The sequence below is a fragment of the Ovis canadensis genome, chromosome 7 (assembly GCF_042477335.2).
Source record: "Ovis canadensis isolate MfBH-ARS-UI-01 breed Bighorn chromosome 7, ARS-UI_OviCan_v2, whole genome shotgun sequence".
Taxonomy (NCBI): domain Eukaryota; kingdom Metazoa; phylum Chordata; class Mammalia; order Artiodactyla; family Bovidae; genus Ovis; species Ovis canadensis.
The window spans coordinates 31733396-31748386 of record NC_091251.1 but is presented as its reverse complement, the minus strand read 5'-3'; the positions used below and the strand labels follow the sequence as shown (position 1 = coordinate 31748386).

At 35.7% G+C, this 14991-nt stretch overlaps 1 protein-coding gene across 2 annotated transcripts in view; it reads right to left on the bottom strand.

Moving 5' to 3' along the window:
* The window catches only part of ARIH1 (ariadne RBR E3 ubiquitin protein ligase 1), a 102643-nt gene that overhangs the window by 66832 nt on the left and 20820 nt on the right, over positions 1–14991 (bottom strand). The window contains exon 2 of one of the 2 annotated variants that reach the window (XM_069595580.1): positions 7064–7131. The exons of the other annotated variant lie outside the window; for it this stretch is intronic. Coding sequence (XP_069451681.1) covers positions 7064–7131 — 68 coding nt within the window. The remainder of the gene's footprint in view (positions 1–7063; positions 7132–14991) is intronic. 2 annotated transcript variants of the gene reach the window in all.

Here is a 14991-nt window from a genome sequence, read left to right as displayed (position 1 = left end):
ACCTCCTTAAGAGGGCTTCCCCAGGTGGCTCAAACTGTGAAGCATCTACCTGCAATGCAGTAGACCTGGGTTTGATCCCTGGGTCGGGAAGACCCCCTGGAGAAAGAAATGGCAACCCACTCCAGTACTCTTGACTGAAAAATCCCATGGACTGAGGAGCCTACCAGGCTCCTGATGGGGTCGCAAAGAGTCAGACCTCCTTAAGACAGCTACTGCCGATTTAAATTTTTACAGGCTATTAATGTGCCTTTAAAGCAACATAGAAACCCAAAAGCCATTAAGTACAAAAACTTCTGTATAGAAATATTTGCAACACCTACAATAAAAGGTAAATAAACATGTATGTCCATAAAAGACAAATAATCCCCCCCAAAATAGGCAGTTTAAGTTAGTTAGGCATGCAGAATCCTAAATCTCAATCCACATCTCCTAACTTGTATGCACATTAAAAATTGAGAAGCACTGATACAAACTATATAAGAAAGCAACATTCTGAGCTGGTCACACTAACTGTAAAAAGTTTCATTTCCAAATTCTCAGATTTAATTAAATACCTGATTTCCTTCTAAGAAATTATCATGTATAATTCAGGTATAAACGTCTTCCCTGTAAAAGTATGTAAGAATGCTGAGTACTTTATACCAAGAGTCACTAAAAGACTGCAATACAATTAACAGTTAATGACATACAATAAATACATACAATAAATTCTCCAGGTATCAAAAGCTTACACTGTACCATATACAAAATTAAAGAGTAGGATCCTGTCACCAAAGACACTCTTGACTTTGATCAATCAGGATTAGGTGCCAGAAGAGAAAGCACTAGATATTTTGAGCAAAGAGAGAGTTAATAAGAGCAATTGGGTACTTAATAGTTGCAAGGACTGGAAGAACAGGGCTGTAAGGCTACGACTGTCTACAAGAACGACACCAGAACACTAGCCAACTGAAGCAAAAGGGACTCTCTCCCCTTAAGCCAGCAACGTGCATGTGTGTGCTCAGTTGCTTCACTGCTGTCTGACTCTTTGGGACCCTACAGACTGTAGCCCACCAGGCTCCTCAGTCCACGAGATTCTCCAAGCAAGAATACTGGAGTGGCTTGCCATGTCCTTCTCCAAGGGATCTTCCTAACCCAGGGACTGAAGCTGGGTTTCCAGCATTGCAAGAAGATTCTTTACTGACTGAGCTACCAATAGAGCTACTAAATTCAAGAATGGCAGCTAACTGTGATCCAAGGGATCAAAGAGTCACCACTGACACTGCCAACAACTGCCTCCAGATAACCATCAAACAGGTGATATTCACAAGAGCCTACCTGCTGCCTTTGCTACAAATACCTCTTGGTAACATAGAAAGGTGAAGAACGGATAATGCGAAGCTGCGTTTCTGCTACTGTAGAAAAATCTCACATTTTCACAACCCAGAAAAAAGCAGCAGGGAGTGATGGGGGGCAGAAAAGGGAACAAAGATGAACTTTCTTCAAACCTCACACACACGTATCTATTAAATAACTGGCAGCAACTATTTCACATCTTAAAAACCCTAAATGCAAAACAGTCTTAGAAATAAAGTTTTTGGCTTTCTACTCCATCCTCCTAATTATGGAGAGGATTAGGAGGATGAGGAAGACATCACAGAATTCTCAGATGGCTTAAACACTATACGCATAGAAAAAAATTATAACAACACTAATCCTCAAAGTTTCCAGTTTTGAATATTTACTTCTAAGCGACTATCAGGAGAAGGAAGGTTTAAAAAAAAAGGGGGGGGGGCGGGAATGTTGAGGGGAATGTTGAGATACTTTTCCACTGAAGTGCTTCCTGGAGATTATTTCAGCAAGAAGTTCACACTTTACTCACTACCCTTTGATATTATTTTTAAAAAATTTAACACTGACAAGCTTTGACTAACTATTTTAATTCTGTAGATCCATGATACTTTGCTTGAAAGTTTTCTGAGGTATGCATCTGAACTATAAACTTAAATCTTGATGTACCAAAAGTTGTTACTGAATGCACCCAGCCAACCACCCATCAATAACATTTCAAATTTGACTTTGCTCTTTTTCATTTGCCCTTGTATAGGCATTTTATGAAGGAAATTACTTCTATGTCATCTCAAATTTGAAGAGTCAAAGATTTCACCTCTAGAGAATGTCAAGAGTTTAATCAGACTAAGAAATGTTTCTATAAGTGGAAGGATACTAAACTGTGTATAATCACTTAAATTTTTCTGTAAAAATTCAAATGCAAACCAAACGGGTTGGGTGGAAGGGATATTTATACATGAACAGTAGAAACAATATGTAAAACTTCTAATAGCACTATCTAGTTTCACATCTAGCTGAACAACAGCCAAGTCACAAAACAATCTTTTAAATCTTTTAACTCTTTTTAAACTTTTTAGATCTTCTAATTCTCTTAAATCTTCACCACTACATGAGGCCCCATTCAAGCAAGATTTTGGTGGACCTCAGTCTCCTAATTGCCATTAGGAGCAGGGGAAAAACTAGGGCTTCCCTGGTGGTACGGTGGATCAGAACCCATCTGGCAGTGCAGGGGACATGAATTCAATCCCTGGTCCAGGAAGATTCCACATGCAGCAGAGCAACTAAGACCAGGAGCCACAACTTCTGAGCCTGCTCCCCCCAACTGGAGAAAGCTTGCACACGGTTACGGAGACCCATCGACACCAAAAATAAAAGAACCAAGTTTTCAAAAAATGAAATAAATCACAGGGATATAATGTACAACATGATGACTGCAGTTAATTTCATATTGTGTATCTGAAAGCTGCTAGGAGAACAGATCTTAAAAATTCTCATTACAAGGGGAAAAAAGTCTAAAAGGCAAGGCCAAGAACCAGGTAACTCCAATTCCAAACTATCTTGGCATAACGGAGCTAATCTAAACCACAAATGAAGATCATATATAAACCACCTTATCCTATTTTACTATTTTTTTCATAGCTCGGAAACTGTGAGAAATAATTAAGATTATTTAGCAACCCTGAGTTATCTACTCATATTCTCTCCTCTGGATTCCAAGCCCAAAGTATTAGCATTCCACGTAGCTATGTGGCACATACTGAAAGTGTTCCACCAAACACAGAAACAAAACTTCTGTCACTTCTCACACTAACAGCCATCTTCAAACTATCTAAAGATGGCATACAAAAATTAGTTCTATAACGCAAACTGAATATTGTTAAGTCTTTGGTTTTTCAAATTGCCGTATAGTTGCTTTACTCTGCTGTGTCCATTTCTGCTATACAGCAAAGTGAATCAGCCATACATATACACATATCCCTTCTCTTTTGGATTTTCTTCTCATTTAGATCACTACAGAGCACTGGGTAGAGTTCTCTGTGCTACACAGTAGGTTCTCATTAAGAAGTCTTGTATGTAGTTATTTCTCCATGTGGAGGCATCAGAAAAAGACACACATGTACCTTCCCGGCTACTACTGTTTTGTTTTTTTTTAAATAGTATCTGACCTAGTGCTTTACATGATTTCTTTTAACTAATATCCTTCTGTTCCCAACACAGCAACTCAAAACAGCTATTGATAAGTGGTAGGATTTTGATTAGCAACTGACTGATTACTTCTTATTCACAGCCTACACATGTATATGTGTTACACAAAATTTTGTAGAATATAGATGTGAGATTATTTGAAAATCATAGGGCTTATACTTTGAGTTGTGAAAGTTTTAAGTAAATTTTTAAAGCATCTTACAAATGCTTTTTTACAAAAAACTTTACCTGAAAATAAAGAGATGGTAAATGTCTTTAAAGATCATAAATGCAAATGATCCTGAAATAGACAAAAATATATAATATATACTCTTGTATCATTTAAAGGAAGTTTTACAAGTAAGCTGTAACAAGTCATGTACATCTCCAGTACATTCTCTTGGTAATTATCCTCAAATACACAGCTCAATGGTTAAGAATTAAAAAAGAGCCATGTGATACATACAACTGGAATCTTCCTTCCTGAAGGCTTGGACTAAGAGCATTTTTACATATATCTGCAGAGAGGATTTTAAAGAATGAAGTATCATGGGACTGCATTGAATCACTTATTTTGTTTTTTTAACTTTAGAATATGTACACAGTTTTAGAAGCTAATGGTAACCTCAAAGATTAACAACCATCTTGGCCATATCCCAGGTGCTACTGATTTCCAATCCTTTGAGGCAACCATTTAAAATTCTTTTAGCTGTTTCTCCTTGTTTTTAAATTTATCCTAAATAATATGCTTATGCTCAGTTACTATCTTTCCATTTTAGTTATTACCACATTCCTTGTGAAAGTTGAAGATTCAGGACTCTTACAGGCACCCTTTCTGAAATCATTCTTATATAATTTTATCTTAGTTTTTTAAGAAAAGTCACTACTCACTATTTTTAACAATCAACAGGAACTCCAAGAAGAGGAGAGAATTGCTAAAGCGATATTAAAAATTTCTTAAAGTTTTAAAAGGACACAAGCATCTCAGTTTAAAGAGTCCAATAAGGGCCCAACACACTTAATCCGAAGATTCACATTTATATGTCTCTTCAGAACAAAAGGATAAAGAGAAAATGCTGAAACCTTTTTAAAAAGTCATCAAGAAATAGGAAGCAGACTGGTATTAGATTAGCAACCATGAATGTAGAAGGCACTATCTTTCATAAACATCCCAGTCTAGAAGTTTCCTGACTAGCCAATCTAGCAACCAAGTTTAAAGACAAACTGAAAACATTATAAGAGTCAGTGGAGAAAAGGTATACGGAGTTAAATTAAGGATATAGTCCAATAAAGTGAGATTGTATTAAGGAAAAAAGACAGATCCAAGAAACAGGGACAGAACAGTAATGTAAAAGTTCATGGCTGATGGCTATTACAAGAGGCCTAGTGGGAAGGGCATCCTGGGAAGAGCAAAATGGACAGCTCCTGGAGAAGTGTAAATATGACCCAGGTATAAACTGGACTACTTGGACTGTCAGTGATATAACCATAAAAACAAACGTTCAGTGGTGTCACTTTAAAAATCAAGCTATGAGCAAACTAAGACTTGGTTACGATCACAAAAGAACTTTGATAACATAAAAATTTAGCTAGCATAAATTGTGATCCACAAAGGTGAGAAAAGGAAGAGGAAAGAGATAATGTCAAAGACTGATGAAAAGAAACAGGTGTATAAATGAAGACATAATAGCTCTTTACTCTCTTATCTGTCATCATATGGGAGTATTACTTTAAACCACAAATTACAGATGAAAAGAACTACAAAAACTATCATATTAAGAACTCAGTAAGAAAAGGCACAAAGGATATGAAATGGCAATTCAAGAAAATGTTGAAACAATCAAATAATATTTTCTTTATCAGACTAATGGAAATTTTAGGATTCTTAATAGTGTCAGTTGTAGATTAAAGTTTATTGACAAAAGCACAACCAAGCACCACTTTAAAAAATCAAATCTTAGCAATGATTTAGATACAGTTAAACAGTTTCGTCTTCACCCCCTTACTAAGAATTCCTTTTCATAGACATAGATTAACTAGATTTTGTAAAGGTTCTACCAACATGCATTTTAAAAAAGCCAAAACCAAAAAGCAGAAGTTACTTTTGAAATGGCAATAGTGGCAGTCAACATTAAATTCAGAGCTATTTTTCTTTATACTGAGTTGGACTACTAGGTCTGACAATTCTGAAGAAACTATAGATTCATGACTAATATTCATGCCATACAAAAAGATAAATAATAATTTGTTATTTATTTTACACCATGAAATACCTAAAAAACATTTGAAAGAAAGGTATGAAAGTTTTAAAAAGTTAATCAAAAAGGTTTCTAAGATCAAAAAATCCCAGTGTGTGTGGGGAAGATCTTAAAACACACCTCAACACCACTGATTGAAGATATCTCTACTACAGTATACCATGAAATGTCACTTCAAAATACATTTTCACATTCAAGTGACAGTATACTAGATCTCTTCAATATAGCATATAGAGTTTATTAAAGTAACTATTAACTTTGGGGGCCAAAATTTACACTACTGATATCTAAGATCTTCATTTTAAAGTCAGTTTGAACATCTCGTAATCTTCACTGAAATCCAAATGCCAACTTTTTATCTGCCTTTTCACTCAGGAAGCCTTGAGAAGTGCTATAATTACCTGCTAGAAAAACAACCCCTGTCTTTTGGAAGCACAACAGCAAAGAAAATGATGCAAATATCTGCATCATTCAGTTATCCCTATAAAATCTCACTTTACAACCAATACTAGAGTAATAAATAAGCAATCCAACACGCTACTATATTACACAATATATAAGCCTTTCACATCTTCTTCTTCAAATGTTTGCACTGCACTGCCTAAGTTCTTATAACTTGGCTGTGATTTACCTCTTAGGATTCCGTATAAAAGTGCTGTTGCGCTCTCATTCTAATCCAACATTTACCCAAAAAAAGCCAGGAACAGCTATTACAAATGTGATCGTTTAGCAAAAAAATGGATACAAATATGAGTAAATGGTACCAATATTTAAGTAAAAATCCTTAAGGTTCCTTACATAAGTTAAAAGAACCACCAGGATTTAATTATTTTCATCAAAATAGGATCAGATATATAACATTAATACATAAATATATATGCATGGCCAGATCAATCTATCTTTCCTGCTTCTTCTCCCCGTTTTACAAATGGGATTTTCTGTTGTCATAGTTTCTGAAAATCAACCTGGTCCATGAATCTCAAGCAAGCATCATAAATATCTTCCATTTAATCATTTCTATTATTCATCATTTTTTAAAAAGATAGCGGCAAATATCAATTTACTTTGTTGCCTGAATACCAAGTAAACTTCTGGCTTAAAAAAACAGTAAAACTGTGCCCTTTATAAACAGATATGTCAAATTTGTCATGTCAGAACAGGCTTTCCGTATCGATCTATAGGATAAATGGTATGCCCTTAAATAACTAGATGCTGCTATCAGTATGTGCTCACATATACATATGTTAGTAATCCTTTAACAACTTGTCTTTGGAGTGATTCTGTCCTACCTTTGCTGCTGCAGCCCTCCTGTCCTTTGCATCACTGAATTCATACGTCTGGAAGTACCCAATATGCACTGTAACAGACAGATGGACAGATCAATGGGCCACAGCGGCAAAGGCCAGATAGACAGACTTGATAAAAACTAAAGTCAAAGTATATACAGGAGAGGGAGGAGCCAGAAAACATACCTACATTCTATAGCAAAATACCTAAACTTCATATCCGCAACTCTCCCATACACATACTAAATAAACTATTCTCGACTTCCATATTATTCCCTTTCAAGTAGAAATAGTACCATTGCCAAAGGCAAAAGAATCAGTATTTTTAATACCATCAGCAGTTACAGATACAGCAGGTATTTCTGTAACCACGCCACACAATTTCTTTGAATAGAGGTTGCTCTTTAACACACAAGAAGCTATCACGTCCAAAGACTTTCTATGAAATATTAAAATGGCAATTATTACACACAAAAATTTCTACTGTAGTGCCAAGGCCTGTGTGATTCAAGTTTATTAGTGGGAATCATTGAATGAAAGTCATATTTCAGCATTTTATTATTGTGTATTTTCGTAACTATGTAAAAATGTTTGCTCACACCACATCTAGATTACTTGGGTGACTTAAAACAATGTGTTAGTGCCATTTAGGCCAATTTCTAAGATACAGTAAACACACACAAAACTATCAACTGTATTTTTAAAAGTGATGTGGAGTTTTCCTGTTACCTCAAATCCATACACCATAAAATTCAAAGAATGTGAGTCAATGGTTTTGATTACATTCAGAGTTGTGACACATAGATGTGTTTGTTAACCATCAATTTTAGAACATTTCATCATCCCCAAAACAAACCCCATACTCACTAGCAGTCACTCCCTGTTCTCCTCTTTCCCCAACCAGCCTGTTTTTTGTCTCCAAGGACTTGCCTATTCTGGACACTTCGTATAAATGGCATCATATAGTATGATGAGTCCCATGCAACTGGTTAATTTCATCATTTAGTTTTACTTATCTCGGAAGATTAACAAGCTGAGAGCTTGCCATGAACATCAAATAAGCCTGCTTTACTGGGAAAATGGAAAGGAACTATTAATTCAGAAAGTTAAATGCAGGCTGCTTAAAGCTTCAACTACATTATAATAGATGAGGAAAGGAAATTGATTAAAATTATATAACTGATACAAAGTCACAGAGCTGTAAAAGGTAAGGAAAAAAAAAGCCAGAACTAAGTTCTATACAATGTCAAAGTCTTAACCACTAAACTATTTTGTCCCCTAATAAAATAATTCAGTTCTCACTGATGCTACCTCCTAACACCTGAATACCTCTCCCACCTCTCCACTCCCGCTTTCATAACCTCATCATGTATTTCTTGCCCAGATTATAATACATTTCTCACTACTCTCCCTGCTTCCTAATGTCACCCTGTTCTCATTTACTCCCTAGACTGCCAACAAAGTGGTTCTTCTCAACACTAATCCTATATTAAGAGTTTAGTTGTTTCAACTGGCCTCATCTAATTCAGCACTATGCTAAAACCTTTCACAAAATGCGTAACCTGTCTATCTCCAGCTCTCACCACACTACTTCCCAACCCTTACTGTTCATTCAACAATCTAGACCAGTAACAGCTTCTACCTTTTGTACATTCTATTGCTCTTCCTCCTCTGTCTGGAATTCCATCTCCAATCCCATCTGCCTAAGTTACTATTCATTTTTCAAAACCCAGCTTCAGACCCACTTCCACCTGTCGGTACTTTCCAGAAAATATCACTAAACAGTCCTTTTTTATTCCTGTAATTCTACTGCTAGACATGTCATTGTATTATAATTTATTTATACAAACCACCTTAAAACAACTGTCCAGTATCTGTAGTCCCCCAGAACAGTGTAGCTAAGAAAATATTAGGTAAAAATCAATCAAGTACTCAACTTATATACCTTTTTCAATTAAACCGAAGCATTATTTTTGGAATCCATAAAATAATCATATTTAGGATCTTAAAAGGAGGATAAAAATCAGGTTAGGAGAACTGTGGGAGTTCTACTTTTAAAAGAAAAGTACTAAGAATAAAGATAATAATAGTAGTGGTTAGCTCTGAGGGAGGGAATCAGGTAGTTAAGATATTAATGCAGGAAATTTTCTTTTTTATCCTTTGTACTTTTTGAATTTTGAGCCAAGAAAATATATGCACAGTCAAACAAAAAAATGACAGTCTAATTCTTAAAAAAAATAACAGTCTGAGAATACTAAAACTGTTTAAAAAAATTTTTTTTAATCAGAGGCTACACATGCAACTTATTTCTGTATTTTGCTTTGGTTACACAGAATGAAGAAAACCCTGATTAACAAAGATAAGAAATTTCCGTCACAATTTCATAATAGTCTTCACTTAAACTGATTCAGAAGCGTAGAAAAGGGCAGTAGAAAACATTTTAAACAGAGTCAACCAGTCAATACTGTCCAGCAACTGCTTTTATATAAATGCAGAGTCAGAGGAAATATTATAGTAGTTGTTGTTTAGTTGCTAAGCCGTGTCTAACTCTTTTGTGACCTCATGGACTGCAGCCCAGACTCCTCTGTCCATAAGATTTTCCAGGCAAGAATGTTGGAGTGGGCTGCCATTTCCTTCTCCAGATCTTCCTGACTCAGGGACTGAACCCATGTCTCCTGCATTGGCAAAAGGATTCTTTACCACTGAGCCACCAGGGAAGGCCACATTCTGTTTAAACAAGAGTTGAAATATCCAGACACACTTTCCCAAAATACCTGATGCTAGTTGAAAATGAATGGCAGTGAGATTCTCCAAGAGATTTCTAATTAGCAAAATGTGTATAATTTTGAAGAACTGTCTATTCTTTGTTGGAAGACAGTCACTGAACAGGTCAAAATGCAAACTGATATCTGTGTTCTAAACCTAAGTATGGCTGCTTCATTTTTCTGAATGAGATTTTGGCTGTCAGCAAATCTTATAACTTCTCTTCCCTTAAAGGAAAGAATATATAACATCAACAGTGACTATTAATAAAAGAGTAACATCAGGATGAGTTAGCTATTCACTTGTTATGCAAAATTTGCCAATGTCTGCAATGAGAGTATGAAGAAACATCTGCTTCTGCTTTGCCTGGCATTTATTTAACAGAACAGGATGCGTAAGCGCTGCAGCAGCATCCTACTTTCTGTAACTTTGAGCAGACACAGACCGGTCTGAATCCAAAATACCAGTTCATAACAATCTTTAACAATCCATAAAAAGTGAAGCACAGCAAAGGACACTATAAGCAAGGTGAAAAGACAATCCTCAAAATGGGAGAAAATAATAGCAAATGAAACAACTGACAAAGGATTAATTCCCAAAATACATAAGCGGCTCATACAACTCAATACCAGAAAAACAACCCAATTAAAAAGTAGGAAAAAGATCCAAACAGACATTTCTCCAAAGAAGACATACGGATGGCTAACAAACACATGAAAAGATGCTCAACACCGCTCATTATCAGAGAAATGCAAATCAAAACTACAATGAGATATCACCTCACACTGGTCAGAAGGACCTCATCAAAAAGTCTACAAACAATACATGCTGGAGAGAGTGTAGAGAAAAGGGAATGCTCTTGCACTGTTGGTGGAAATGTAAATTGATACAGCCACTATGGAAGACGGTATGGAGATTCCTTAAAAGACTAGGAATAAAACCACCCTATGACCCAGCAATCCTACCCCTAGGCATATACCCTGAGGAAACCAAAACTGAAAAAGACCCATGCATTCCACTGTTCACCGCAGTACTCTTTACAACAGCTAGAACACGGAAGCAACCTAGATGTCCACTGACAGATGAATGGATAAAGAAGTTGTGGTACATGTACACAATGGAATACTAACTACTCAGTCATAAACAGAACACAGCTGAATCAGTTCTAATGAGGTAGACAAACCTAGAATCTATCATACAGAGTGTGAATCAGTTCTAATGAGGTGGACGAACCTAGAATCTATTATACAGAGTGAAGTCAGCAAGACAAAGATAAATATCATACTCTAATGCATATATATGTAATCTAGAAAAATGGTACTGAAGAATCCATTTACAGGGCAGCAAAGGAGAAACAGACATAGAAAATAGACTTACAGACATGGGGAGAGGAGAGGGTGAGATGTATGCAAAGAGTAATGTGGAAACTTACATTACCATCTGTACAATAGATAGCCAATAGGAATTTGTTGTATGGCTCAGGAAACTCAAAACAGGGGCTCTGTATCAACCTAGAGGAGTGGGATGGGGAGGGAGATGGGAGGGGGTTCAAAAGGGAGGGGATACATGTATACCTATGGCTGATTCATGCTGAGGTTTGACAGAAAACAACAAAATTCTGTAAAGCATTTATCCTTCAATTAAAACAAATTTTTTTTAAAAAGTGAAGCAGAAGCTTTATTATAGATTCTGCACACACACAAAAATATTAGCCTAAATATAGTTTAACGCATTGGTAATCTCCAATATGTTAAATAACTCTTTAAAAATTACAGAAAGGCTATCATGAGAAAGGATTAGAATCAGGTAGGTTCTAGAAAAAAGCTACAGAGAAACAGATATTAACATATGGAAAAATTCAAAATCAGAGCTGTTCAAATATGAAATGCGCTTACTTCTAGAGCAGCTGTGGGGGGTTTAAGTCATGGTAGGCATTTAAGAATAGGCTCAGGGATCACTTAACAGGGAGACAGTGCACTTACTTGGTGGCCAGCATAACCTTTAAGATCTTCTTCATTCTTATTAATCTTACTCTACATGAATCAAAAATTGTGTTGACTTTGATATCAAATACCTGACAAGTTTACTGTCATCCTTCATTCTTTAACTATTGTTTATATATTATACTTTCATTCGTAAGGATGACTAGACGATTTTTGTAAATTTTAAAGTGCTAGTCTCACCCTTTCAGCTTTATAGTTGAGTGGAATGCAACATTATAAATCAAGCTACAGATACTCATATATTCCGAGGACCCAGTGTAACTATATTAATGCAATGTGAGTTGAGATGATTATAGTAATACAAAATAAACAAAATGTTTAGGGCCAATGAAATGTAATGATTATATTTTAAAAGTCAGACTGGTTAAGTAAAATTATATATACATACACATACATATTTTCTTTTCAAAGGACTATTACTTTCATATTAAATAACAATGAGGCTCACTCTAAGTTTTTGTTTTATAAGAACAGAAGGTTGAAAGATAAAGACATGCTTAGATTTGACTTTAAACTGCGTTATCAGTAATACGGTCCTCTAAGAACTTCACAAAAGAAACATTTTCTCATTGAGCAAAATAAGTCAAATCAGCTAATATCCCTTTAAATATATGAAGCATTTGTTATCTAGTGCATCGATAACAATTTCACAACGCTATTCACCTAGAACCTCTCAATGTTTCTGTCAGGAGAATGCAGACTTTGAGGACTACTGGTCTCAGTTTGCAATTTCATATATAAATCCAAATAAAGTTTACATTATACATGTGTGCATTCTATAACATACATCAATTTTTAGTGTTAAAACTTTGTTTTTAATGCTTAAATCGGAATGGAAAGTAGTAAATGTTATAAATACCAATTTTGGCTTGAAATTTTCTTGAAGATGGTACATATGTAGGATGCAAAGTTTAAATGGGGTACATAGTAGACTTCTGCCTCTATCCCCACACTGGTTTATTATTTATTTGGATTCATAAGCAACAGCATAAAGTCATAAAACAGCCCACTGACTGTACAAGTTAGTCTCCTGGGGCACAGAGAGTTGGAGAGAGAAAGGTAGAGCAGATCTGGGGAGACAAACAGAAAATACCCAGCACGTAAGACAAGAGCAGTCATATACGTTTTATTTATATTTAATGATGTAAAATACTGAGTTCCGAGCCCAACCATCAAAGCCTGGGCAAGCTACTTAATTCCTCTAAGTCTCAGTTTCCTTATCCATAAAGTAGTAAAAATACCATCTACTTCAGAGAACTGTTGTGATGACTAATATTCCCTTAACAACTGGTTCAAAACAAAAAAATGGAAACTATATTAGAGAATGAGAGAAGATTTAATTCAATGAAGTCAACAGAAGAGGAATGTGAACCATTCATAAAGGAAAAACATAGGGGCAAGTCTTCTTTTTATCAATAATAAAACTCATTCACATTTAATTTTGACTCTTCAAATCCACGTTTATTAGCCATGTTTCAGGAAATGTGGGAGTCAATGAGAATACCAAAGTTAACACACTGATCAAGGATTTTCAAATTCCACTAGCAAGAGAATAACAGATTATTTTTAAAATAATAGTATTATATATACAAAATTCTGAGACCCACTCAAAGGGAAAGACTCAAAGATGAAAAGATGTTTAAGGTGAGTCTTGAAGTATTAATGAGTTTATTAGGGGAAAAGCATTTGAAAGGAAAGAAGACAGTCACAAAGGAAAATTTCACAGGGACTATCATTTCACAGGGACTATTATTTTGTTGTGTCAAGATGAGTGTGAAGAAATGATGCGTAAAGTAGATAAACGTCAAATTATGAGAAGTCTGATCTATCTGGCTAAGAATCTTTTATCCTAATCTTCATCCTCTGGTAACCTAGTTAATGGAACCCTCTAGGCTCAAGAAGCCCTAGGCTTAGTAGGTTCCTCCTAAGCACCATTTCCTGTCCCACTCCCACTGCCTATAAAGACTGGTAAAGATACGGTGTACTTTCTCAGGCCATAAACAGACCAAGTATGGACATTTTTGACAGTCATAAAATTGAACAGGATGACCACTCAGAAAAAAAGGAGACATTCAGGGTTTCCTAAAAAATCTGTGGTAATCACACCACACTGATAAGGCCCTATTTTCCATCAATATCACCCTTTTCACTCTTAATTTTTCTGATGTTGCCAATGAGAACCTTCTAATAACTTCTAATATCTTCTAGCAAGACTTATCCAAAGGACTACTTTCCTTCTTTCCTAAAAACCAGCTACTGTCTTCAGAAGGCAAGGCTTTCCTTAACCAAGCAGCAAAGAGCAGTCTAACTACAACAAAAGTACAAACACATCAAGGGTTGACCTGGTGTAGAAATAACAGCTCAAAAGACAAACTGGTAGGTGTGGGATTTCTGGGTAATGGCAATACACTAAGATACTCAACTATGAAAACCAGGCCAGAGCAAATCAAGAAACAGGATATAACTGAGATTAAGCTACACGTGGATAAAAGCAGGCATTATGGGTCCTAGTTACTGCCTTTACAGTCAAGGATTTATTTATGTGTTTGCCTTTCCTAGACTAGGCGCCCTGGAAGGGAAAGTGTTCTCCAATCATCTTTGTACACCGACTGCCAAAGCACACCAAGGGGAAGCACATGAACATGAAAGTTCAGTACAGATTTGGCAGAACACGATGACAGGAAGATGTATAATGTTTTTAGGAATAGTGTTATAAAATCCAAGAGGACCAATTTCAAGATAGACAGGGCCATTAGATCAGATGGAAAGGAGGCTTTGGTCTTTCAGCTTCCTATCTTGAAAGCATTCACACTACTTATCTTTTGTCACCTGAATTTTATACCTAGAAAGGAGCTTTAGAAATCATGTCCAAACCTTTCCTTTTGCAAGGGCAGGTTCAGACTATAAACAAAGTTAGTCTAAGGTCACACAGTAATGTAGGTGGGTCAGACTCTAGTCTTAGATAAGGTATGAGTTTTATAAGGTAAGAAATATGAATTAAATAGACAAAGTAATTATTATGTACTTAAGAGCTTTATATATACACCCAGTTTGGGGAGCTTTCAAGTCCCCTTTTTGTTATTTACTAAGCATAATGTAAAAAAAATTTTTTTAATCTCATGATCCTGGAACTAATAAAATAAAGTGTCATAACCACAATCCTGT